Consider the following 23,566-nt stretch of genomic DNA (forward strand, 5'->3'; position numbering starts at 1 on the left):
GAGTGAGGCCCAGAGAAGGGAGGCAGGTGTTTCTGGGCACAGGGCTGGTCAGCAGAGAGCTGGAATACCACCTCCGGAGCCCCCGCCAGCCCGGGCAGGGACCCCCAAGCCGAGGACGAGCCTTCCCCTAATGCCTGGCCACTCATTCTTCCCAGACCTTGACAGTGGCCTGTTCCTTTTGGCCACGGGTATTGCCTGCCGACCAGGAGGGAGTCCAGCTGGTAGGACAGGTGTAGCTACAGGACACAGGGACACCTGTGAGCTACCAGGAGCCACATTGTGGTCTCTGTCCCCGAACCTGCCCGGCAGCTGGGGCCCAGATGCCCTAGGGGTCGGCACATACCAGGGTCTGGGCTGAGCAGGAGGCCATGACCTCAAGGAGACTCCACTCGGCCCTCTCCTGGCTCCTGCCCAGTCTCACCTGTCCTCCCTGAGGGGCTCCAGGGCCCGGATCCAGGCCCCTGATGGCTGCTCGGGCTCCAGCGGCAAAAGATGTAGAGCCTGTGGAGCAGCTGGACCTCTTGGGGCTGGAGGGAGGGCCGGACACCGACGGGGCCTCGGCTGGGGAGGATACGTGCCTCTTGGGGTGAGGAATGGGCTGATACCCGGTGCCGGGGTCATGGCTCATGTATACAAAGGGCTGAAATCACTGAGTGCCCGGGGGATGCCCAGTTACAGTAGCTCCCTGACACTTGGTCATCTTGGAGTTGGCCCCTGGCCTCCCCGGGCAGCTTGCCACCCTCTGACTCCTCACAGGGCTGCAGCCAGGCACAGGCTGGACCTCTGTCCAACGTCCTGCCAGGAAGACAAGGCGGAATGAGGCAAGGAGAAAGGCAAGGGGCGAGCGACTTCTCCCGGCCCTGAGTCGGCCTCCACTGCTGCCTCCAGGAGGCCTGGCCCAGCCATGCCCCAGGGTCCATGCACCTGGACCCCGGGGTGGAGTCTGCGGTCCAGGCCAGCTGGGTGGGGTGGGTATAGTCACTGGCCATCGTGTCCCCAGACGTCCAACCCACCTTGCCTCGCACCCTGAGGCCTGCCTGGCAAGGGCAGGCGTGGTTCTGAGGCTCAGGAGAGGTTTGGTTCCCAGAGCAGTGGCAGAGGTGGGAATGTGGGTGACCAGCCAGGTGGGGAACGGTTCGATTCATGCACATCACCGGTCCGTCTGGATCATCTACAGGTGCTGAGTGCGGGTCCCTGGCCACACCTGGCCTCCGCATGACCCATCCGGCCCTGGGGAAGTAGGCCTGTGTACCTGGGGCACCTCCCCTCCACCTACCCCTGGGGCGAGCCTGGGCCGTGGCCACACTGATGCACTTCCCCGTCTGACCCCCAGGGACAGAGGGACCCTGAGGAGAGGCAAGGACTGGCCCAGGACAAGTGAGGTGTGCAGGGTCCAAGGAGCAGGGCTGGTCTCCTGTCCTAGGCCAGCCTCTACCCGCCCATGGGGTTCCCCCTGGGAATGAGAGCCCCTGAGATGCTCGGGGGTCCCTATCCACCCCGTCCCTGTGAGGCTGTGACCTCTGCGCATCTCCAGAATGGCGCATGTACACACACACAAACACATACACACACACACACACACACACACACACACACACATTCTGACTGTCCCACTGGAGTTCAGAGGGGAGTCCACACTGGGAGGGCGTGGGTAATAGGGGGAAAGGAGAAAAGCTGGAGGCAGTCGGGCCATGGGGCAGGGACATCAGGATTCCTGGCAATAGCCCGGGACCCACCACATAGGGAGGGCAGATGTGCCGGTTGAGGGTCAAGGTGTCCCCAAGGTGTCCGGGGGGATTGCCAGGAACTAGGGGAGGATGGGCCTGGGTTCCTGTGTCCACCACGCTGGGCCCCTGGAGCTAGGAAGTGTGGACGGGCTACAGCACAGAAGGACTCAGCTTCCTCCTCCTAAACTGGGCTGCGTCGACAGTGTCCCAAGGGTCCCACAGGCTCATAGACGACTCTGTGTCCTGGGATCTTCTTCCCTGGCCCTCTGTTCTCCCCTCCTGGGAAAATGCTTCCTACTCCCTCAAGGTCCTTCCGAGCAGAGGGCAGCCTGGGGGCTTGGAGGACCGAGGACCTGGGTTTGCAGCACGTGGCCGAGCAGCAGCCCCTGGTGTGGGGACCGAGGTCAAGACCGTCCTTGATGGAGCCTTGGGCCCTCATTAGGAAGTAGTTCCCCAGGCAGTGCCCTGGCTGGGCCGAGGAGGCCTCATGAGGGAGCTGAACACCGGGCCTGGGGAGGGACATGGGCCACAAGGGAGGATTCTGAGGGTTGTCACCTGGAGCCCAAAGGACCTGCGCCTATGAGACACACAGAGACAGAGACCGAGGCAGAGACAGAGAATGGACCCACGAGAGAGGAAACCAGAAATTCCATGAATCGGCCCAGAAATGACACCCGGTCATCATATTCTAGCCCTTAGAACCCGGTCACACGGGCCGTCCACTCGGGAGGGGAGGGGTTGACAGAAGCACGTGGGACCAGGAATCGGGAAGGCGGGGAGCCACAGTGGGGACCGCCCATCACGTAGGCCCAGACCAGGCACTGGGACCTGAGCCCAAATGTAATGGGGCCCCTGGAGTGCATGTCCGGAGGGCACAGGCTGTGAACGAGTTCACCTCCACCTTCCCCCGGGCCTGGGACCCAGGCAGGAGGGGTGGCTGTGCCTGGACCCAGAGCAGACCCAGGCCAGCGTGAGTGTGTTCCGTGCCAGGCCCACCCCTTCCTCATCCTTCCACGATCACGTGTGCCCACGAGCCTCATGGGATAGCAGGCACGGGACGTGTCTACAGGTGGCTCCCTGATGGCGCCCCTACGAGTAGATGCCACAAGGACCCCACTGTGCAGACGGGTGACCGGGGGCCCCGGGAGGCACAATGCAGGGTCCCAGCACTGGTCAGGGGGAAAACCCAGGTCTGAACCCAGCTCTGTGGCCCCAAAGCCGCAGCACCGGCTGCACCTGGCCTCGAGGGGACGTGTCTGGGCTGTGTTGGAGTCACTGTAGGGACAGGGCATGGGGTGGAGGGGAGCCCATTTGCAGCCTGGGAGGGGCTCTTGTAGGAGCAGGAAGCCGGGTGAGGGGACCCCAGGAAGTGACCTCACCTCCCTGGTCACAGAGCCCAATAGAACTCGGAACCCGGGTCACCAGGCACCCACATTCTGGAGACAGCGCCCGACTGGGCTCATTCGTTGGGATACCTTCGCCTGACGAACATGTTCTCCTGTTGTGTGCCCGTGTCCCGCAGCTGCCGGCTCAGGGGAGCCCGTGGCCGCGACCCTTCCCGATCCTGGAGACAGTGGGTCAGGTCGTGCACAGGACGCCTCAGGTCTCTAGCTCGCAGGGACCCAAAGGTAACACAGGAGACCCAGAGACATCCAGTCCAGCCCGACACCGCTCTGATCTGACCTGTGCGGCCCCACGTCCCCTCCCGTGTGTGAGTGTGTGTGTGTGTGTGTGTGTGTGTAAGGAGGGGTCGTGTGTGGAGGGCCCACCTGAGCAGGAGCAGGCTGATGAAGGGGTCAGATGCCTGGTGGGTGGGTCATGCTCACACCCCAGGTCAAGGCTGGCTAGGAGGAACAGGGTGTGCTGGGGTGGCCCTCTTGTCCCCAACGTTCATCCCGAGCCCTGTAGGTGGATGTCACTGTGCTCCAGGTGCAGGTCTGTGCACACTCAGGTCTGTGTCCGATCTGAGAGCTACAGGGGGAGAGGGCGGAAGGACACTGAGGTGGCCGGGCGGGGCTGTGATGTCTCCGGGCCGTCAGCGGGTCACTGTCTTTACAGAAATCAACCGATGAAATCGGGAAACGATTGGCGGAATCTGGATTCGCCCGCCCTACAGAGTTGTGTGTGTGCCCCGTCGCCCAGGAGGGCCACCCTGGACCCGTGGAGAGAGTGGCTGCACTGAGGTTTTGGGAAGCAGAGCCTGGAGTTGGCCTGGGAAGGCCTCCTCCAGCGCCCCGGCCCCGCCGTAAGGTCTTCGTTCACCGATCCTGGGACCAGTACTTGGAGTCCCCGGAGTCAGAGCCCGAGGGTGAGAAGGCTGGGGGTGGGCGATGGGGGTGCACGGGGCCCGGGTGGTGCTGGGCCACCCTGGGAGAGCCCCCGCGGGCTGGTGTGGGGCCAGGAGCGGACTGAGAGCCCCGGGCTGCGGACTGCAGGGTGCAGAGGTCCTCGTGTGGGATCCTGGTCGCGGCTTCTCGGGGAGGCTCCGGGGTGAGTTGTGTCTCTGCATAGGTCCCTGGAGAGGCCGGCGCTGGGTGGGGTGGGGGACCTTCCCTCCTCTCACCGTGAGGCCTTGGAGCCGCTGCAACCATCCCTCTGTTTTCTTCTCAAGAGTCCGGTGCAGGAGCAAAAGCCGGGTCGGCTCCAGAGCCCGGCCCAAAGGCATCAGGGGCCTCAGCGTATCTGCAGGCAGGCGAGGTATCTGGAGCGACTCCTGCAGGGGCCCGGGAGCCAGCAGGTGACCTGGGACCTGTGCGGGGACAGCGGGCACCTGAGCAGAGTCAGCTGGGTCCTGCTTCTGCTGGCTCCACTGTTCCCGCTGCTGCTCCCAACACTGCTCCTGCCATCGCCCTTCTCCCCGCCCCTGCCACTGCCCTTGATCCCACATGGATGTCGCCCAAAAATCAAGGGGTTGAAGACCTATACAGGGTGCTTTTTTTATCTTATTTCATTTTTTGTTTATTATATTTTATTTCAAATGCATTCTCCAATCCCTGACCCCGATACCCCACCAAAATGTCTCTTCCTCTTCTCCCTTATCCTTTTTCTCTTCTATTTTTTAGCTGTTATGTTATTTGTTCATTAGTTATAATCTATATTAATCTTCAATAAAATGTGTTATTTATTTTACGTTGTGCAATTCCTGAGCACTGAGTATGCTCACAACGCTGTGAACCTCACCACAGAATTTTGCTGCAGAATATCTCGATCCCCAAGGGTCACCGTGTACCCAGACCTCACTCCTCTTTCGTGCTCCTCAGACCCTGGGAACCCCCAGTCTGCTTTCTCTCCATGTTCCGTTACCTAGTCTGGAGGTTTCCTTCAAGTGGAATCTTGTAAGAGATACCTTTGGGTCCGCACCGACTTTTCAGATGGGACAGATTCATTTTTGTACTTTGTGGTCGTTTGAAATAGACTTTTTCTCGTTTGATATTGAAATCACAATGGATTAAGGATTAGGTGGGAATGTGGAGGCCCCTTCGGTGACAATGGGCACGGTCTCGGGGTGGAGAACCCTGTGCGTGCTGTGACACCACAGCCTGAAGCCAGACAGGACACGGCTGGTCCTCCTGTGGCCCAAACAGAAACCGGGAGATGCAGAAGGCCGGACGGTCACACCACAGTGGGGAGAGCATCCCTCACGACCCAGGGCCAGAACAGTTCACAGGCCTCTGGGCCAAATAATGCGCCAAAGCCAGTGCGTTCCCCGGGATGGAGGCCAGACCTGTCCCAGTCCAAGAGGAGGCGACCTCCACGGGAGCAGGCGTCAGAGATGCGGGTCGTCCCGGGGAGGGACTCGGGCAAGTGAAACCCGAGGGAGGCACTGGTGGTCACCTTCAGACGGGCAGGTTTCTGGTCTAGGGACTGGCAGCCCAGGTGACAATGTGAGGAAGCTGAGGCCCCAGCCGATCCCCAGCGAGAAGTCCTTGTCCTGCAGGGGACCGGCTGGCCCAGTACTGGGAGAGCCCACAGCCCCAGTCGGCCCTTCCCCAGACCCATGCCCGGCCCCAGGCAGGTTGGTCAGCTCTGCTCCCCTGAGATCAGTGCAGGAGGGCCCTCACCGGGTGGTGAGATCCCCCAGGAGGAGGGACCCCGAGCCCCAGGACGCCAAGATGCACACCTGCAGGTAGGACAATCCAAAGTCAAGGAGATGGGCTTCCTGACCCAGTTCATCTTACTAGTGACTCAGGCTGTGCTATTAGCCCCGGTGTCCCCATCTGTGACATGGGGACGTAACGGGCCTTCAGATGGGTTGGCGCATTCCCTGAGACATGAGGTGAAATCGTGGCCTGGTGCCTGGAGGACATAAAGGGCCACCTGGAAGGCTGTCCCAGAGTCCCCCAGGGAACAGGATTCCGGAAGCCCCTCCTTGGCCCCTGCCTGCTGTCCCCCATCTGGGAACACTCAGCGTTGTTTGCGGAGGAGGTGAAGATGATCCAGGAGGTCAGCAGGTCCTACGTGGAGGAAGGTCAGCCCTGAGGGACAGAAGGACGTGTCCCGTGCCCCCTCCAGGGCCCGAGCTGTGACGCCCTCTGACCTGACCTGGTGTGGACCCCGCTTCTGTGGTTTTACTCCCTCCCTCCATCCCTCCCTCCCTCCTTCCGTAATTCAGCAGGCGATCTCAGGTGCCTGCCGTGTGCCGACCGCTGTGACCTCATCGGTTTGCACAACCCAACGGGGTCCCCCACGTGGCATCTTCCTTGGCACGGTCTGAATGTTCCTGGCCGTGTTCCCTCTGGCGAGTCTGGGAGGGAGGCCTCTGCCCATGTTCCCGGCAAGGAAACACGAGTCCAGAAGGTCCAGACGACCTGCCCCAAGTGTCAGCGTGTGGAGCCTGGACAGAGGGTGGTCCCTGAGCAGAGGAGGACTTGGGCCAACGCAGCCCGGAGGAGGAAGGGGAGCACCGTGGTGGCCTGGAGCTCAGGGCTTCTGGGAGACGGTGTCCTAACCAGACTGGCTCTGTCCCCAGCGCCGTCGGGGTACCCGCGCTCCCTGGGGCACGTGGCCCTGGCTGTCAGGAGAGGAGGTGCCTCTGGGGCAGGACAGAGCGCTCAGGCAGAGCGGAGGGTCGCAAGTGCTCCCCAAGGGGCAGGTGGACTCGGGTGCCCTGAGGTGGCATCACCGGGACAGCAGTGCCTGCGGCTGGGGTCCCCATACCTGTCCCCTCCTCGGGCCCAGCAAAGGCCCGTCTGCATGGCGTTTACCCCCAAACACAAAGTCTGGGCCAGGAACCACCCTCTTCAAGGCCTTGCCCCCAGTCTCTCTGCCCACCTCAAGTTACAAAAATGGACAATAGTTCAGGTGGTGGTGGATGCCCAGAGATGTTTGTGTTTATGACCCACGTTGTGACGTCGCTGTGTCCGGCCGGCCGTGGAGTCGCGGAGAAGCAGGTGGAACATCTGGCAGCCACCAGGACGCGGCCCTGCAGAGGCAGGGCTTGGCTCCAGTGGAAGGTTGGCGAACCGCCCACCGTTCAGTTCTGCAGCCCCCGCTCCCGGAGCCTCATCATTGCTGCTCTGTGAAGCTGCTACTGTTTGCTTTCCGTGGCTGTGACTTGTCTGAGCCGCGTGAGGTCTGTTTCCTTTGTTGTGTGTGGCCCCTGGAGTCTCTGTGCGGCCAACTCAGGGGTCCCTCAGCGGCCTGGCAGAGAGGTCGCCAGCGTCTCTAAGTTATAGAGAGGAGGTTCCCACAACCTTGCCCTCGGGTTCGAATAATGTTCGAGCGGCTCAGAGAACTCAGACAAGCCTGTCACCTCCTAGATCGCTCGTTTGTCACACAGGACAGCATTGGGGACCAGCCGGGCGGAAGGGATGGGGAGCACAGGGCAAGGTGCAGCGGAGGCTCGGAGCCCCCCTGCTCTCTGCCCATCATCTGTGCTTCCTGACCGATTGGGTCCTTCCTCCCAGCTCATCTCGTAACGCCAGCCAAAGACCCTGAGGGCAGCCAAACTAACCCTCAAGCAACAGGGACGGATGTCCCTGACGTCAGCAAGACCCCACGGGATTGACCCCAAGACAGCGATCGACCCGACCTTCACTGTCCACCTCAAGCACCCATGACCATTGTCCTAGATTGTCCTCATGTAAAATCCTAGGAAACAAATAAAACTTCACAAGGGGGGGGGCACCTGTCATGATCTCGCAGCTTGTGAGTTTGAGCCCCGCATCAGGCTCTGTACTAACAGCTCCGAGCCTGGATCCTGCTTCCGATTCTGTGTCTCCCTCTCTCTGGCCTTCCCCTGCTCACACTCTGTCTCTCCTGTCTCAAAAATAAATAAACATTAAAAAAAATTAAAAAAAGAAAGAAAAAGAGAGAGAGAGAACCACCACCAGGACTGTCTGCAGCACCTTGAGATGTCAGCCCCCGTCTTCCCAGCGCCGGCCTCACCAAAATGGATCCTTTCTTGAGTCACCACCCTTTCCTGTGTCTCTCTGCCCTTGGCTTTTGTCAGTGGTGAGTGGCCGAACCTGGTCTGTTGGGACCCTCGAAGCTAGTGCCCATGAACAATCGGGCCCCGTGACAGTAACCGAGCATGTCACACTCTCTGCTATCTCCACGTGTTCACCAGTCGGATGGGCGTTCGGGGAGGCTTCATTACACGGGCACGATTGATTGGATCACTGGTCACTGGGGACTGAACGCCGTCTCCAGCCCCTCTCCCTCCCCAGAGGTGGGGGGAGGGGATCGAAATTTCCAGCCATCTAATCCCAGGGTTGGCTCCCAGAGCAGCCAGCCTCCCCCCTCAGGTAGAGTCCAAAAGCCACCCATGAACACAGCAAAAGGCAGTGTCACGGTTTTCACCACTCAGGAAATTGGGGAAATCTGTGCCACAAACAGGGGCGAAGACCAAATATATATTTACCGTGAAGCACAGTATCACGGTGCGTATTCAGGGGACAACTCCCGGTCTCCCTCTCCTGCCCAGCTCCCCAAAACCACCCTGCTCCTTCTGCTTCTCTGAGGCCGACCACTCTACATGCCTCATCTCATAGAAGTGGAACCATGCAACGTTTGTGTTTTCGTGACTTGCTTAGTTCACTTCGCATCCTGTCCTCAAGGTTCACCCACATGGCAGGTGTCAGCAATTCCTTCCCGCTGAAAGCTGGGTGATGTACCAATGCACGTTCCTACCACATTCTGTTCGTCCATCACTCACTGGTGGAGGTGGACACTGGGGGTGCTCCTGCCTCTTGGCTGCTGGGAATTGTGCTGCTGCAAACTTGGGTGTGCAAATAACTCTTCACAATCCTGCGCTCAATTCTTTGCATGTGTATCCAGAAGTGGAATGGCTGCATCATATGGCGGTTCCATTTTTAATGTTTGAGGAAACACCACACTGCTTTCCAGAGCGGTGGCAGATTTTACTTTCCCACCAACAGGGCACGAGGGTTCTGATTTCTCCACATCCTCACCAATACTGGTTACTTTCTGGTTTTTCTCTTTGCTGCTTATAATAGTAGCCCCATCCTAGCCTGATCGGGGTTGGGGGGGAAGTAGATTCAAATTGTTAAAATCAGGAATGAACATGGAGACATCACTACCAACCTTACAGAAATAAAGAGGATTATAAGATGATACCACAAAGAGTTTTCCACCAGCACATCAGACAACCTAGATAAAACGGGTAAATTTCTGGGTGCCTGGGTGGCTCACTCATTAAGACTGACTTCGGCTCAGGTCATGATCTCACAATTTGTGTGTTCAAGTCCCACATCAGGTGAGCTCAATCCCCACTTCAGGTAAAACACAAGTTCCAGTGAGCCCCACTTCTCCGTCTCTCTCTCTTTCTCTCTCTCTCGTTTAAAAAAAAAAAAAAACAACGATATATTCCTAGAACTAAAAACACTACCAAAAGCAACTCAAGAATAAATAATAAATCTGAATAGACCTATAGTAAGAGATTGAATAAGGAATCAAAACCTTCACAACAAAGAAAATCTCAGTGCCAGGATTCACTGCTGGTTAATTCTACCAACCATCTGACAAAGAATTAACACAACTTGTCCCCAAATTCCTCAAAAAGAGAGGAGGGGACACTTCCTAATGCATTCACCATTGTTATCTTCTCCCTGGGGGATATTGTTCTGGTGGTTTCCTTTAGGTATTTGTGCATATTTGAAATAGTTGGTTTTAAGTAAGTCTAGAGAGTCTAATGCATGAGCTTTCTCAGGAACGGTTTCCGTCAATTGCTTTGTTTTCAATGGTCTACGGGGTCCATGTTCTTGTTTCTTTGCACACCTCAAAAGTGTTTTTTAGTTGGGGTGCCTGGGTGGCTCAGTTGGTTAAGCATCTGACTTCAGCTCAGGTCACGATCTCATGATTTGTGAGTTTTGGCCCCGCATCAGGCTCTCTGCCGTCAGCACAGAGCCCACGTAGGATCCTCTGTCCCCCTCTATCTCTGCCCCCCATTCATTCTTTCTCTCTCTCAAAATAAATAAATAAACTTTTTGTAAAAAGTGTTTTGGGGGAGGCACCTGGGTGGCTCAGTCGGTTAAGTGTCTGACTTCAGCTCAGGTCATGATCTCATGATTTGTGGCTTCGGGCCCCACGTCGGGCTCTGTGCTGACAGCTGGAGCTTGGAGCCTGCTTTGGATTCTGTGTCTCCCTCTCTCTCTGCCCCTCCCTACTTGCACTCTGTCTCTGTCTCTGTCTCCCTGTCTCTCAAATAAACATTAAAAAATTTTTAAATGTTTTTTGTTGAAAATTGACATTTTGAATAGTATAATGTACAACTCAAATATCAGTCTTCCCCTCCAGGGTTTACTGGCACAGCTCACAGTAGTTGCTACTGTACTGAGTTTTCTGCACTAATTGTGTAAAATCTGTATTCCTTGTCGTGTGTGGTCATCGATGTGTCTGTTCTGTGAATGTAGTGCTCATTGGGCAGACATTGCCTTAAACATGCGGAACCACCGCCCAACCCCCAAAAGAAGAAAACAACCTCCAGTCTTTACAGATGGGGAGGAGATTGTCTGCAAAGATCAGGATACACCTTCCACACCACCCAGGCTGTTTACAACTCTGCCTTGACCTTTATTTCCTAATTGCAGAGTCTGACAGTCACCAGAGGGGAGAGCCGGGGCCCTTCTCAGGTCTTTCCTAAACATGCACCCGGCCCATGCACGCAAGCGTCCTAGAGGCTCAGGAATAATGGGCCAGAGGTTCTAGGTCCTTATTCCCTAAAGCTCCTCACCACTCGGCCTTTCTTCCAGTCATTCTGCTCGGTTCAGCCATTGCCTTAGGCAGCCGAGACTAACATATGCCTTGAACTGTTTTGAACATTTAGTGCCCTCCAGTAGCCACCTCACCACTGGGAGAGTTGGTGGCCAGCAAGAAGTCACAGATGACACCAAGGGTCTGGACCTGGTGTCTCTCTCCTGACATGGGGGCACCTGCGGGCGGAGCAGATACCTGACACGGACGGGTGGGCAGGGGAGGCCCGAGGCCCCCAGGGGTGTGTGTCTGGCATCTGGACTGAACAGTTTGGTTCAGATGGGGTGGGATTGGTGAGGCCCAAGGGACGGGGCCCCGGGGTCCTTCAGGCTGAGGAGGAAGATGAGGGGAGTACAGGGGACTGAGGAGGCTCAGGTTAGACAAGACAGAGCTGAGCAACTCCTCTGGGGGAAAAGTGGGTCAGGTCCAGGCTCACGGAGACAGACCTTGAGGCCACTGTGCTACGTGAAATAAGCCAGTCCCTAAAGGACCGATATTGGAGGACCCCGCTCATGACGGACCGAGAACAGTCAGATTCAGAGGGGTGGGAGGAGCAGTGGGTGCCGGGCCTGGGGAGGGGGATGGGTGTGGGAGGGTTAGGGTCTAGTGGGCAGACACAGAGTTTGGGGTGACGAAAAAGTCGTGAAGATGGACGGAGGGGACAGTTGCAGAACAGTGAATGTACCTTAGCAGTGGCAACGCGGACCGCCCTGTCCTTGATGTGAGAAGGGAGACGCAAGGCGGAGAAACTGCAGCACTCACCCTGGCCGGGGCCTCGAGGAAGCGCATAACACAGGTTTGCGGGACAACCCGCAATTCCCTTCATCTGCCAAAACATTTTAGTGGCAGTGACAGGGCAAACGCGACACCCACAACACCGCAGTGACTGAGGGAGGTCAGGGGGTGGGGGGGGCTGTCCTGCCCCAGCGGGCGGCGGGCTGTGCCCCAGGCTGCCGGGAAGCCAGGCGCCAGCCAAGGGGGTCCTGATCCGGCCTCACCTTCAAGTCCTGCCCGCGGCTGCAAGCGACATTTCAACTCTGACCAGGAACCCGAAGAGCAAGGGGTCTTGCTGGAGCTGCACCCCCCGGCAGGCCCCAGTGAGCCCTAACTGTGCCTGTGCCCGATGCTGGCGGCACCGGGCCTCGGCGATGTCCCCCGACCGGACAGAGAAAGGGAGCGGCGACAGCCCATCCGCTCTGACGGCTGGGGTCAGGGTGGCACCCCTGACGGACACTAGGCCAGCCCGTCATCAGTCCCGGATGTCCCGGTGACTCTTGGGCACGGTCACATACCTCAGCTTCTTCATGATGGCGGGCCAGCCCAGCAGTTGTTCGTCCCACAGGTACTCGGGGGACAGCACCTTGGTGGGCTTGTGGTCCAGCAGGTACCTGTTCAGGTGGCTCTCGTCGTGCCACACGGCCTCGATGCCGTGGGCCCGGTTGACCACCATGGCCTGGTGACAGGCCGACGTGAGCCGCAGAACCTCGGCCACCGACCCCCCAAAAAAGCCTCCCGGTTACTAAAACTCGCCCTCGTCCCTGGGGACGTGCGCCTGGGACTGCGGCCGGCGCTCGTAGGTGAAGGCCTCGCGGGCCGCCCCGTAGAAGCCGGGGTGCAGGGTGCCGAAGAGCGGGGACAGGATCTCCACGCCCATGTGTTCCCGGAACCTCATGTCCACGTCCGCGCACACCAGATAGTCCACCTCGCGGAGGAAGCGCCGCCGGGAGAAGTTGCGGATCATCTCCATGCGGTGCACGGACACGTCCTGCCAGCGCGAGAGCTCCGGACCTCCAGGACCACCACCTGCCTCCCTTCCCCGAGGGGCACGCGGGGCACATCCCCCGGCCGGTCGGTGAACACGTAGTAGGTGACCCTGTGTCCCACCATGAAGTCCTTCTCCGCCGTCTGCAGGAACAGCTCCAGGAAGACCATGTATCTACAGGGACAGGGGACAGGGCGGAAGGAGGGTCGCTGCCGGAGGCTGGCGGCAGGAGCCCAAAGACGGGGGCCGCGGACCTGTGCGCCTTATCGAGGAGGCAGACCCTGGGCTGCTTAAGGAACAGCCGCTGTCCTGGCCTGTCCTGGGCGAGTGTGCCCGCGGCGCCTGCCTAACCTCTGCCCCGGGGGATGGGGGACCATCAGCGCCCCATCTTACAAAGGGGAGCGAGCCTGAGGTGGGGGAGGCTGGAAACCCGTGCAGCCACGAGTCAGCATGCTGGAGCCAGCAGCGCACCCCCGTGCCGAGCTCCCCTGGCAGACCCCCTCTACCCGCAGGACCCGCCCCTGGAAAGTCCCCTGCAGGTTCCCACCTGCTGTGAGGGAGTCGAGACCCTTCGGGCTCTGGTCAACGTGGCCTCGCAGACTTCACAGAACCTGCAGGGCCGGCCACCTGCCCCTCTTGGCTCAGTGGTCGGTCCCTGGCCCCCCAGGACTGTGTCTGCCCCTACAGAGCCCTCCCTTGAAGGTTACTGGGCCCTCAGTCACTGGCGGGTATTCCGGGGAGGGGTCACCCCCCCATCTCCCCCAGATCAGGACTCAGGCCCAGCATGTGGCCAGGGGAGGCGAAAGAGGGCCCCTGGAGGAAGAGGGGGCTTGCTCGGGCCCCAGCACTGAACCCGAGCATGTAAGCTTCCGGGTCCAGGTCTGTATTTCCCCAACCTCAGGAGGCTGGAAGTCTTCCCCAACCGCCTCCCATGGCTGGTCCCTCTTCGAGGGGGCTGGCTGCTCCCCCCCCTGCACACAGCAGCTCCCCCATCATCGGGCAAGTGCGGTGAGCCCCTCGGTGACAGTTTTTTGAGCAGGCCCTAAGGCTACTTCCTGGTGCCTGGCCCAGAAACCCCTCCCACAGGGAAGGTGGGCACTCCGTGTCAATAGGGGACATGCACACACACACACACACACACACACACACACACACCCCTACCCAGCCACCAGTCAGGTCACCAGGGGCAAGTCCAGACCCAGCCGATGTGATTGTGGGTGCACAGCTCGACTCGGGGAATCTGGTTTCCTCTAAGGACATGTCCACCACCTGCCCACCCCACTGGGGACTGCACTCAGAGCCCAGAGGGGACACACGCGGACAGCCAGCGCACGCGCAGCAGGCAGCTACTGGCACTGGCCAAGGAGCCTGGGCAGTGAAGCTTCTGGTTGGTGATTTCAGCCGCTTGTCTCCAGGGACTGGAGTAGGATTCTGAGGCGACCCTGTGCCCTTCTTACTCCCTGCACTTGGGGCCAAGACCTGGGAAAGGGGTTGCAAAGGCCTCAGGGCCATCCTCTGGGGTCTCGGGTGAGCTCTGCGGAGGGAGAAAGCCCCACCTGTCCACACGCAGGCCCAGCACCTACGAGCTTTCACTTCCCCCATGGAGATCCTGAGAGAGGATGCTGTCGTCAGCCCTACTTTCCAGAGGCTCAGAGAGACCACGCCACTTACCTGCGGCTGCCCAGCTCATTCTGGGGAAGTCACCTGTCCCTGGAGTCCCAGGGCCTCACTGGTCAGCTCCCTCACAGGAGCCTGGGGTCTGGCACCGAGTGCTGTGCCTGACCTGGCTGTCCCCCCTCCATGACCGTCACCCTATACGGGAGCACACAGGAGCCCATCTCCACAGGCACTGGCTTCCTACCCGTCCAAGGAAGCACACAGCCTCCTCCCTTCTGCTACTGTGGCCGGAGGAGGGCTCCCCTGCCGCCTGGATGTTGGGGTGCTCTGCTCCTTCCTTGACTCAGCAGAGGAGCAACCTGCGGTCATTGGTGGGTCTGGAGCTGCCTTCCTGGGTGACGTGCAGCCTTCGGAAAGGGAGCCAAGTGGTGTCCACTCACTGAGCCCGGGAAGACTGCTGAACATGTGGACTTTCACATTAACCCCTAGGAGGACAGGCTGGGTCCCCACCAGCCGTGTGCTGAACACACAGCCAGACCTGATGTCCTCGGTCTCTCCTGCATCCCGGTCCCCACCCTCTGTCATCTCATCTACTTACTTTTTTTTTTAATGTTTATTTATTTTTGAGAGACAGAGCATGAGCAGAGGAGGGGCAGAGAGAGAGACGGAGACACCGAATCCCAAGCAGGCTCCAGGCTCTGAACTGTCAGCACAGAGCCCGATGTGGTCGGGCTCGAACTCGCGGACCGCGAGATTCTGACCTGAGCTGAAGTCGGACGCTGAACCGACTGGGCCACCCAGGCGCCCCGTCACCTACTTACTTTTTGATCGCAAACACCGTTAGTCCGATGGTGGTGTTCCGGAGCCGGAACCGCTCATTCAGGATGTCAATGTTGAAGGTCCCTTCCCAGATGATGGGGGCCAGCCAAGGGGTGAGGACAAGGACATCTTTCCTACTGCGGCACAAGAGAGCCACCCGGTGTCAGTAGCATGACAGTGAACACACGGAGGGCCCTGGTGCATCACCACCCCCACCCGGGACCCCACCCCACCCACCCCGCCTGCACCCCATCAGGGACCCACAGGGCTGACCCTCCTTCCAGAAGGCCTTCACATGTGCAAGAAACAAATGGCATGGAAATCACAACTCAGACTCGTGCAAATCACTCGCAGCCCTTAGCGAACACTGGACCCTGCTGGACCTCAGCGTGGGAGCTGGGATTTGCCAGCGAGGGGCGGGGGCCGTCCTCCGGGAAGGAGGAGGCGCCCCTTGGGCATTCTTTGGTGGAGAGAGAAAGGACGGAGAATAATTGGTGGGCTCCAAATTCAGACTCAGAAGCTGCCGAAGCAAGTTCCCGCCGAGTTTTCAGTGAAACCACCTTTTAGTGTATATGGTGAATTTCAGGGCGGGAGGTGGGGTGGGTTCAGCAAGTTTACTCACGAGGGTGTTAGCACCTTGGGCTGGGGGTAAACCATCCTGAAAAAAAACACAGCACAATGGGAGTCTGCAGGAAGATGGCATGGACATCCTCAGTCAGTGGGGCTGGCAAGCTGCCGCAGGTGACTGAGGTTTTGAGTCCCCCCCAGGAGGAGCGACCCTGGGGGGCTGTACCGGGCACTTCCTGGACACAATCCCAGGGCCTGAAGGAGGGCGGAGCCTCTGTGGCTCGGTTTCACTGTGTCGAAACTGGGAGTGGAGACCTTGGGGTGCATTCCCTCCCTCATAACCTCAGGGAGAGATCTCACCGTGGCGGGAGGGGCTGGAAGTGGCGAGTGTCCCAGGTATTCCACCCAAGGAAGTAGCTGGGTCAAGGGAACGGCAGTCAGACACACAGACGGTCTACCTGGACCTGACACTGCCTCCCCGGCTGGGTGACGGAGCAGGTCTCTAAGCTCCCGGGGCCCAGGCTTCCTGTCTGCAGAGAGGGACACCCGTGCCCAGCCCCGACAGCGGCGTGCAGTCTGGGAAAATGTGTGCGCAGCGGTCCTGCCCCAGACTAAAGTGTCGTGGAGCCCGAGGAAAAATTAGCCAGTGGGCCGTCTGTCATTGTCCATAATGACTGCACTTTGCATTTCCTGGGTGGCATTTAAAAGCAGGCGTCGGCTTTGAAAAGGCAGGAAAGTCTGCAACAAACCACCCCATGGGTGAACCCGCGGACGTCGGACACCGTGCAGAGTGAAATAAGCCAGCGACAACAGGGCGAACACGCTGTGACCCCACTTACAGAAGGGACCAGAGAAATCAAGTTCATGGAGACAGGAAGCTGAATGGGGCACCAGGGGCTGGTGGCAGGGGGATGGGGGCAGAGTTTCAGTCTGGGAAGATGAGAAAGTTCTGGAGATAGACGGGGGTGATGGTTGCACAACACGGTGATACACCTAATGCCACCTACAAATGGTCAAGAAGGTAAATTTCAGGGCATATATATTTGCATGGTTAAAAGTTTTTTCTTTTTTGGGTTTTTTTGTTTTGTTTTTTAAAGTTGGGCACAAGAGGGGCGCCTGAGTGGCTCAGTCAGTTGAGCTACCGACTTCGGCTCCAGTCATGATCTCACGGTCCGTGGGTTCGAGCCCTGCATCGGGCTCTGTGCTGACAGCTCAGAGTCTGGAGCCTGCTTCGGATTCTGTGTCTCCTTCTGTCTCTGCCCCTCCCCTGCTTGCGCTCTGTCCTTCTCTCTCTCTCAAATATAAATAAACGTTAAAAAATTTTTTTAGAAAGTTGGGCACCAAGGGCACCTGGGTGGCTCAGTTGGTTAAGCATCCAACTTCGGCTCAGGTCATGATCTCGCTGTTCATGAGTTCAAGCCCTGCTTCGGGCTCTGTGCTGACAGCTCGGACTCTGGAGCCTGGTTCAGATTCTGTCTCCCTCTCCCTGCCCCTCCCTTGCTTGTGCTCTCTCTCTTTAAAAAAATAAACATTAAAAAAAATTAAAACAAAAAAATCGTCGGACAGCAGTTCACGAGACTGCCTGAGACCTTCCCAGTCTCATCCCCTCCGAAGACCCTCTTCCCAGGAACCCCTCTGAGCCCAGACAAAGCAGGCCAGTTGGTGACCCTCTTTAAGAGCCAAATTCCAGGCAGCTGGTCAAACCCAAACCACCAGCTACCCCTGGATCTTTCCATGGCTTCAAGGGAAGGGCCAAGTCTGACCCAGGACTTGGGGAGGAGAGTGGTGCTCCCCATGTGAGGCGCAGGAGAGAGCCTGTCTAGGCACTCTCGCCTCTCCCCTGGGGCTGTGCAGCAGGTGAAGGGGGCAGAGGCACCCAGGGAAGACGTCCTACCTGGACAGTGTCACTGCTTGCGGGCCATCCAGCTCTCCACCCACCTCGCTGCGGAATGAGAACACAGAGTGGGGGCTTTACCGGGAGAGTTCAGGGCTCAGGTTCATAGATGGTGGCTGGGGGCCCAGGAGAGGGGGACAGTGGTGACCTCGGGTATGAAGAGGGCGTCCATCTGAAAGTGGCCAGAACAGCTGTCACTGTGGGCAGTGGGCCTGGCGCCGGCCCATGTCCCCGCGTGTCCCCAGACGTGACGTCAGACCCCCACGGGGGCAGGTTTGGCCTCTGCTCAGCCACAGACCCCCGCCTTCACCTCATGCTTCTGAGTGAAGGAGACTGAGCAGCTGGTGGTTTCAGACCATGTGGGCATCCCGAGTCCCCTCCCATCAGGGGGTCCTTCCCTGGGCCCTGCACACAGCAGCCTTGGTCTCAAGGACCCGACAAATGCAGAACAGCTGTGCTGGGGCTGTGGGTCTTCTGAAGCCACGTGCTCAGGGGGAACAGTCTGACTGGGAGACACAGATCGGGGAACCTCCGAATGACCCGGCAAGGAGCCCAGGCCGAGCCCTGGGTGCCGTCTCAGGCGGGAGCCAGCATCAACCCTGCAAATGTGAGGGGCCTTCAAGCCGCCCCTGTCCCAGCCACCGTCGGTCTACACTCACCTGACACACCTGGGCCCACACTGCCCAGCTGAGCCCAGTCAACCCCAGGATCTGGCGAGATGTGGGCTCAGTGGTTGTGATGGTCTTATTTTGTGACCCAGTAGCAGATGGCTGCTACAAGGGGGAAAAGCCAGACGCACAGCAGGGGACAGACAGAAGAGCGGTCCGGGCAGACGACATAGCACGTGCAAAGCCTCACAGTCATGACATGTGCCAGGCAACCACAGACCCCCGGGTGGACCGCAGAGGTGGGGTTCACCATGGGAGAGGTGAGGCTGGAGAGGACGGGCAGGCAGGGAGCCAACCACAGAGGGGCTCATGCATATGTTCCGGAAAGATCACTCTGGCTAACGGAGGAGAGTGGGTCCGTGTGCAGGAGGATGGGGAGATGGCACGGAGGCTGCCAGAAAGATGGGGGAGCCTCACCCAGAGCAGGACGGGGGGAGCAGAGAGAAGAGCGTGAACTGAGAGATACTGACTGGCACTTCTGCTCTGAGTGGGGCGCGGGTGGGGGTGGGGGAGGGGCAAGGATGATGCCCAGGCTTCCACCTTGGGCTGGGTGGGGGGAGGTGAGGCCTTTCACTGAATCAGGGACTTGAGAGCAGGAGCAGGGGGTCACTGTGGGGACACCCAAGTGTCCAACAGGTGGAAGCCAGACCCGGGGTGGGGTGGGTGTTAGTCCTGCCCAGGTGACCCACCAAGGCCCCGGAAATGACCTGGCTGCTCTGGGCAGAGCGGAGGGGGCAGAGGGTGAAGCCCAGATCACGGGTGCATCAGCCTGAGGGGTGGGGGCAGCAGCCATCTCTGCCCTCCCAGCACACAGCCATTCCCCGAGGCTGTTGGGCAATGTGACCCTGCCTCCACTCCACTCACCTGGCCCCTACCTGCCTCCCCAGCCTCGAGTTCCTCAGGTTCAGGAAACCGGCCCTGTGGAAAGAGCCACCAGAGGCCCCTGTTGAGGAGGGTGCACGTGGGTTGGCTGTTCACCCATCCCCATGCAAAGCAGGAGCTGGAGCCCACGCGGGGAGCCCAGAGCCCCCTGGCACAGCTGCAGGGCTTGGGCGGGGCTGGGAGCAATTGTCACCCAAAGCACGGGTGACACCCAAGGGGGCAGCAGGAGGGCAGTCACTGAAGACAGTGCTTCTGCATGAGCTCCCGCGGCAGCCAGAGAGGGTCCCCGTGCACAGACAGCACAGCCACGGGAAAGCAGCCGCGGGCCTTTACTCCATTGTCCGGAGACCATCTCCATCTGGAAGCTAACACTCAGCTCCCCTGCGCCTTCCCCACTGCCCAGCCACTGCCCGGCCACATGGCTCCTCGCTCAGGAGCTGGGGGAAGACAGCTCCCACACAAGGTGGGGTCAAACGGGAGGGTGTGTGTGGAGGGACAGCTCATCAGCCCTGCGATGACCACGCTGGTGCTGGGGTGGGGAGCAGCCCGGCACCCTACAAGCAGCCGACCGCTGTTGTTGCTGCCTGGAAGGCCTGGACAGTGCACACGTTCCTTACCCCAAGAGGACCCAGACGAGTGTTATCAGGAGGAAGATCACAGTACAAAGTGAGCAGCATTTTGGTTTCCCTGGAAAACAGCAGTGGGACCCCGATCACCCCACTCTGCTCCTCCCAACCTGCCCACTTCTCCCCACCCACCCACCCATGTGATTCAGATCAGCTCCCATGGCGGCCGCCTCCCACCAGCAGGTGGTTTGAGCATTGTGACAGGCAGCGTCTGAAGGAGCCGCTCCAAGACTGGCTTCTCCTTTCTCACTCACAGACAGGGGGGTAGGAGGTCGGTTCTTTCCTCCCGGCACTCTGCCCAAGGGTCCCCTCCGATCCCCAGTTATACAGGCCTCCCTGTGGCCTCTTTCCACCGAGCACCCCCTCTTCTTGGAGGGAAGCTGACATGGCCGCGCTGAAATGAGCACAGAGGACCATGCTGAAGATTCATGTACACCTGCAACCTAGCCCCAAAATATGCGAGGCAAAAAGCGGACACAACTGAAGAAGAAATGGTCAACTCGACAATTAAGTTGGAGATTTCGAAGTCCTACTTTGCTGTCAGTAATGGATGGGATAATTGGAACATCGGCAGACAGCGCTGAACACCGCACACCAATGAGATCTGACTGATCACACCGCACAACGCTCAGCCGGGCAATAGCAAAACACATGCTCTCCTCTGGGTGCACGAAACCTCCTGCAAGAGACACCATGTGCTGGGGTCTAAAAAAAGTCACTGCAAATTTAAGAGGACCGCTGTCGTACAGAGCATGCACTCTGACCACAGGGGAGTGAGATTCCAAGGGCAGTGACCAAGGCACATTGGGAACCCCCCAAACACGTGAAAAGGCAACAGCACGCATCTGAGTAACCCATGGGTCAAAGAGAAAAATTGAAGTATTTTCTGAGCTGAATGAGAAGGAAAGCAAAACATGCCAAACTTTACGGGATGCAGCCAAAGCTGTGTTTCGAGGGAAATGTATAGCTGTAAATGCCTAGGTAAGAAAAGAAAAAACCTCAGGTCGGTACTGAAGTTCTCACTTTAAGAGAGGGCACCTGGGCGGCTCAGTCAGTTGAGCGTCCAACTTTGGCTCGGGCCACGATCTCACAGTTTGTGAGCTCAAGCCCCACTTTGGGTGAGCCCACCTTTTCTCTCTCTCTCTGCCCCTTGTGGGATTCTCTCCCCTGCCCCAGCCCTTGCTCATCTGCACACCCCCCCAAAAATGTCTAAAAAGAAAAGAAACTACAAGAAGAAAAAGAAGAACAAATTACACCCAAAGTGAGCAAAGGGAGGAAATAATAGAGATTAGGGTGGAAATCAATTAAATAGAAAACAGAAAGGGGAAAAAACAACGAAACCAAGCATTTCATTGGGGGTGGGGAGGAGACACAAATGACGATAAAATCAGGAACAGGAGAGGAGGCACCAAGGCCAGAGTACTACAGAGATTAAGATCTGAAGGGAACGCTACTGACAACTGTTTACCAACAACTGAGATGGCCTGGATAAGATGCACACATCCTTGAAAGGCACGAACTGGCAAACGTTAGAAGCAAACCCAGGACTACATCTTTGCAGCACGGGTCAAGCAGAGATTTCTCACGTAGGACACCAAAAGCACCAACGATAAAAGAAAAAACGTGAGGTGGCTTCCCTAGAATTAAAACTTTGGCATTCAAAAACACCCTTAAGAAAGTGAAGAGACAAGCCATGAACGAGGAAAAAATATTTGCAAACCATACATAAGGACCAGGCATCCCAAATTAAGGAACTCTTCATACACAACGAAGAAAATGAACACTCCAATTTCTTAAAAGGCAAATATTTTTTACCGACTTTTCACCAAAGACATCTGAACGGCTGATAAGTGCATGGAAAGGTGCTCCATCAACGTCATTAGTCATTAGGTGACGCAAATCAATACCACTGGGAGACACCCCTTTCCACCGACACGTGTGGCAAGAACAAGCGAGGATATGGAGAGACGGAAACCCTCGTACCCCGCTGATGGGGACGTAGAATGGCGGAACCACTTTGGAAGAGAGTTTGGTAGTATTCTTAAAATGTTAAACATACATTTACCATACGACCTGGCGATCCCTCCGCAAGGTAACCACCCGGGGGGGAAACGCAAACACAGGTCCACACAAAGACGTGAACGCGGTGCGCACTACAGCGTTGTCCACAAAACTACAAAGTGGTCTGTACCACTTTTTGTACTCTCGCGGAATGTCCATCCACAGATGAGTGGGTACATCCATACACTGGAATGACTCAGCAAAAAAATAAATAAATGATACACGCTCCGAGGTGGACGAGCCTTAAAACATTCATTCCAAGAGAAAGGAGTCCGATGCAAGAGATCACAGGTTATTAGGATGTTATTAGGCTCTGTTTAAATTTTTTTTAACGTTTATTTATTTTTGAAGGAGAGAGAGACAGAGTGTGAGTGGGGGAAGGGCAGAAAAGAGAGGGAGACACAGAATCGGAAGCAGGCTCCAGGCTCTGAGCTGTGAGCACAGAGCCCGACGCGGGGCTCGAACTCATGAGCTGTGAGATGGTGACCGGAGCCAAAGTCAGCCGCCCAGCCCAACCGACTGAGCCACCCAGGGGCCCCTGTTAGGCTCTATTTATATGAAAATCCCATAAAAGGTAAGGCTATAGAAACAAAGTGGTTGCCTGAGGTGGGTGGGGCCACACTGGAACAGGGAGGGATTGCAAATGGACACCAGGGAATTCTGAGGAAAGTTCCAAAATCTATTACAAACTCTGTAAAGTGACTAAGCGAATGCTACGGTATATAAATGATACTTCGATAAAACCGTTAAAAACAAGAGCCATCAGGGGGTGCTGGGTGGCTCAGTCAGTTATTCGTCCGGCTTCGGCTCAGGCCATGAGTTCGAGCCCCACGTTGGGCTGTGCTGTCAGCACAGAACCTGTTTGGGAGTCTCTCTTGTGGTCGGGTCCCCTCCCTAAGGAAAGAAAAAAAACCTCAAGGCAACTGGCTCCACTTAAGTGACAACATATCTCACGACCTTTTAACATGAGACCACTTAATCAGACTGCAAGTTTGCGTGTTACCATATATGGGAGGCAAAGAAGTGAAAATATACATAAAAAACTACCTCCCGCCGCAGGCGTCCGCAGGGCCCCCGACCCCCGCAGGACCGGCACCGCGGACCTCGGGGGCGCCAGCCCGGCCCGCAGGCTCCCAGCACCAGGGCCCCAGGAGGCTCCTGACCTCCCGTCGCGGTCCGCGGCCCGGGGCGCCCACCTGCGCGGCCATCCGGGCGCGGTCCCTCCTGCCCGGGGCCCCCGGGGCCCGCCACTCACCGGCCTGCGTCCGCAGCAACCCGGCCATGGCCCCGTGTCCCACGGCCGCCTGCTCGCTTCCCCTCGGCTTCGCCAGGGCGCCCGCCCCTCCGCGACCTTCCGCCTGCGGCTGCCCCCTGGGGGTGGGGGGTGGAGCGGCTCCCGCGGCCCGGACTCCCCCTACGCCCGACCACGCGAGTGACAGCGAGGCGCGGGAGCCTGGGGAGGAAATCTCTGGGTCCCCGACGACCCCCGCCAGGCACCTGCGAGGTGGGTGCCCGGCACCTGGCCCCGGCCCCGCCCCTGGGCTCGACCCCCTCGACCCCGGCCCCATCCCACTCCGCCCCACCGTGCTCCTCAACCCCCCGGCCCCGCCCCCTCCCCCCCCCCCACCCCGCTCCCCCGGGCAGGACCCCAAGGGCTAGCCCCAGCCTGGGTCCCCAGTCCCGCGCCCCATCGCCCTGACCCTGTCCCCAGGCTGAAGACCACTTCTCCT

The 23,566-nt window shown here is 58.4% G+C and overlaps 1 protein-coding gene and 1 pseudogene across 1 annotated transcript; one reads left to right on the plus strand and one right to left on the minus strand.

Annotated features, from left to right (window-relative positions):
* Positions 1-3,208: 3,208 nt before the first annotated feature.
* On the plus strand, positions 3,209-4,853 carry LOC125150246 (skin secretory protein xP2-like). Its single transcript, XM_047829849.1, has 3 exons — positions 3,209-3,355; positions 3,786-4,035; positions 4,339-4,853. Exons 1-3 carry the CDS (start codon positions 3,218-3,220, stop codon positions 4,722-4,724), a joined length of 774 nt encoding a protein of 257 aa, XP_047685805.1. The 5' UTR covers positions 3,209-3,217; the 3' UTR covers positions 4,725-4,853.
* Positions 4,854-12,043: 7,190 nt separating this feature from the next.
* On the minus strand, positions 12,044-23,326 carry LOC125150245 (histo-blood group ABO system transferase-like; annotated as a pseudogene).
* Positions 23,327-23,566: the final 240 nt, after the last annotated feature.

The sequence above is a fragment of the Prionailurus viverrinus genome, chromosome D4 (assembly GCF_022837055.1).
Source record: "Prionailurus viverrinus isolate Anna chromosome D4, UM_Priviv_1.0, whole genome shotgun sequence".
NCBI lineage: Eukaryota > Metazoa > Chordata > Mammalia > Carnivora > Felidae > Prionailurus > Prionailurus viverrinus.

Bases quoted from the DNA above. Each gene is read 5' to 3' on its own strand.
- LOC125150246 (XM_047829849.1), top strand. From the start codon at position 3,218: ATGTTCTCCTGTTGTGTGCCCGTGTCCCGCAGCTGCCGGCTCAGGGGA. The intron at 3,356-3,785 runs GTAACACAGGAG...CTGTCTTTACAG, and splicing joins TAGCTCGCAGGGACCCAAAG to AAATCAACCGATGAAATCGG. The intron at 4,036-4,338 runs GTGAGAAGGCTG...TTTCTTCTCAAG, and splicing joins CCCGGAGTCAGAGCCCGAGG to AGTCCGGTGCAGGAGCAAAA.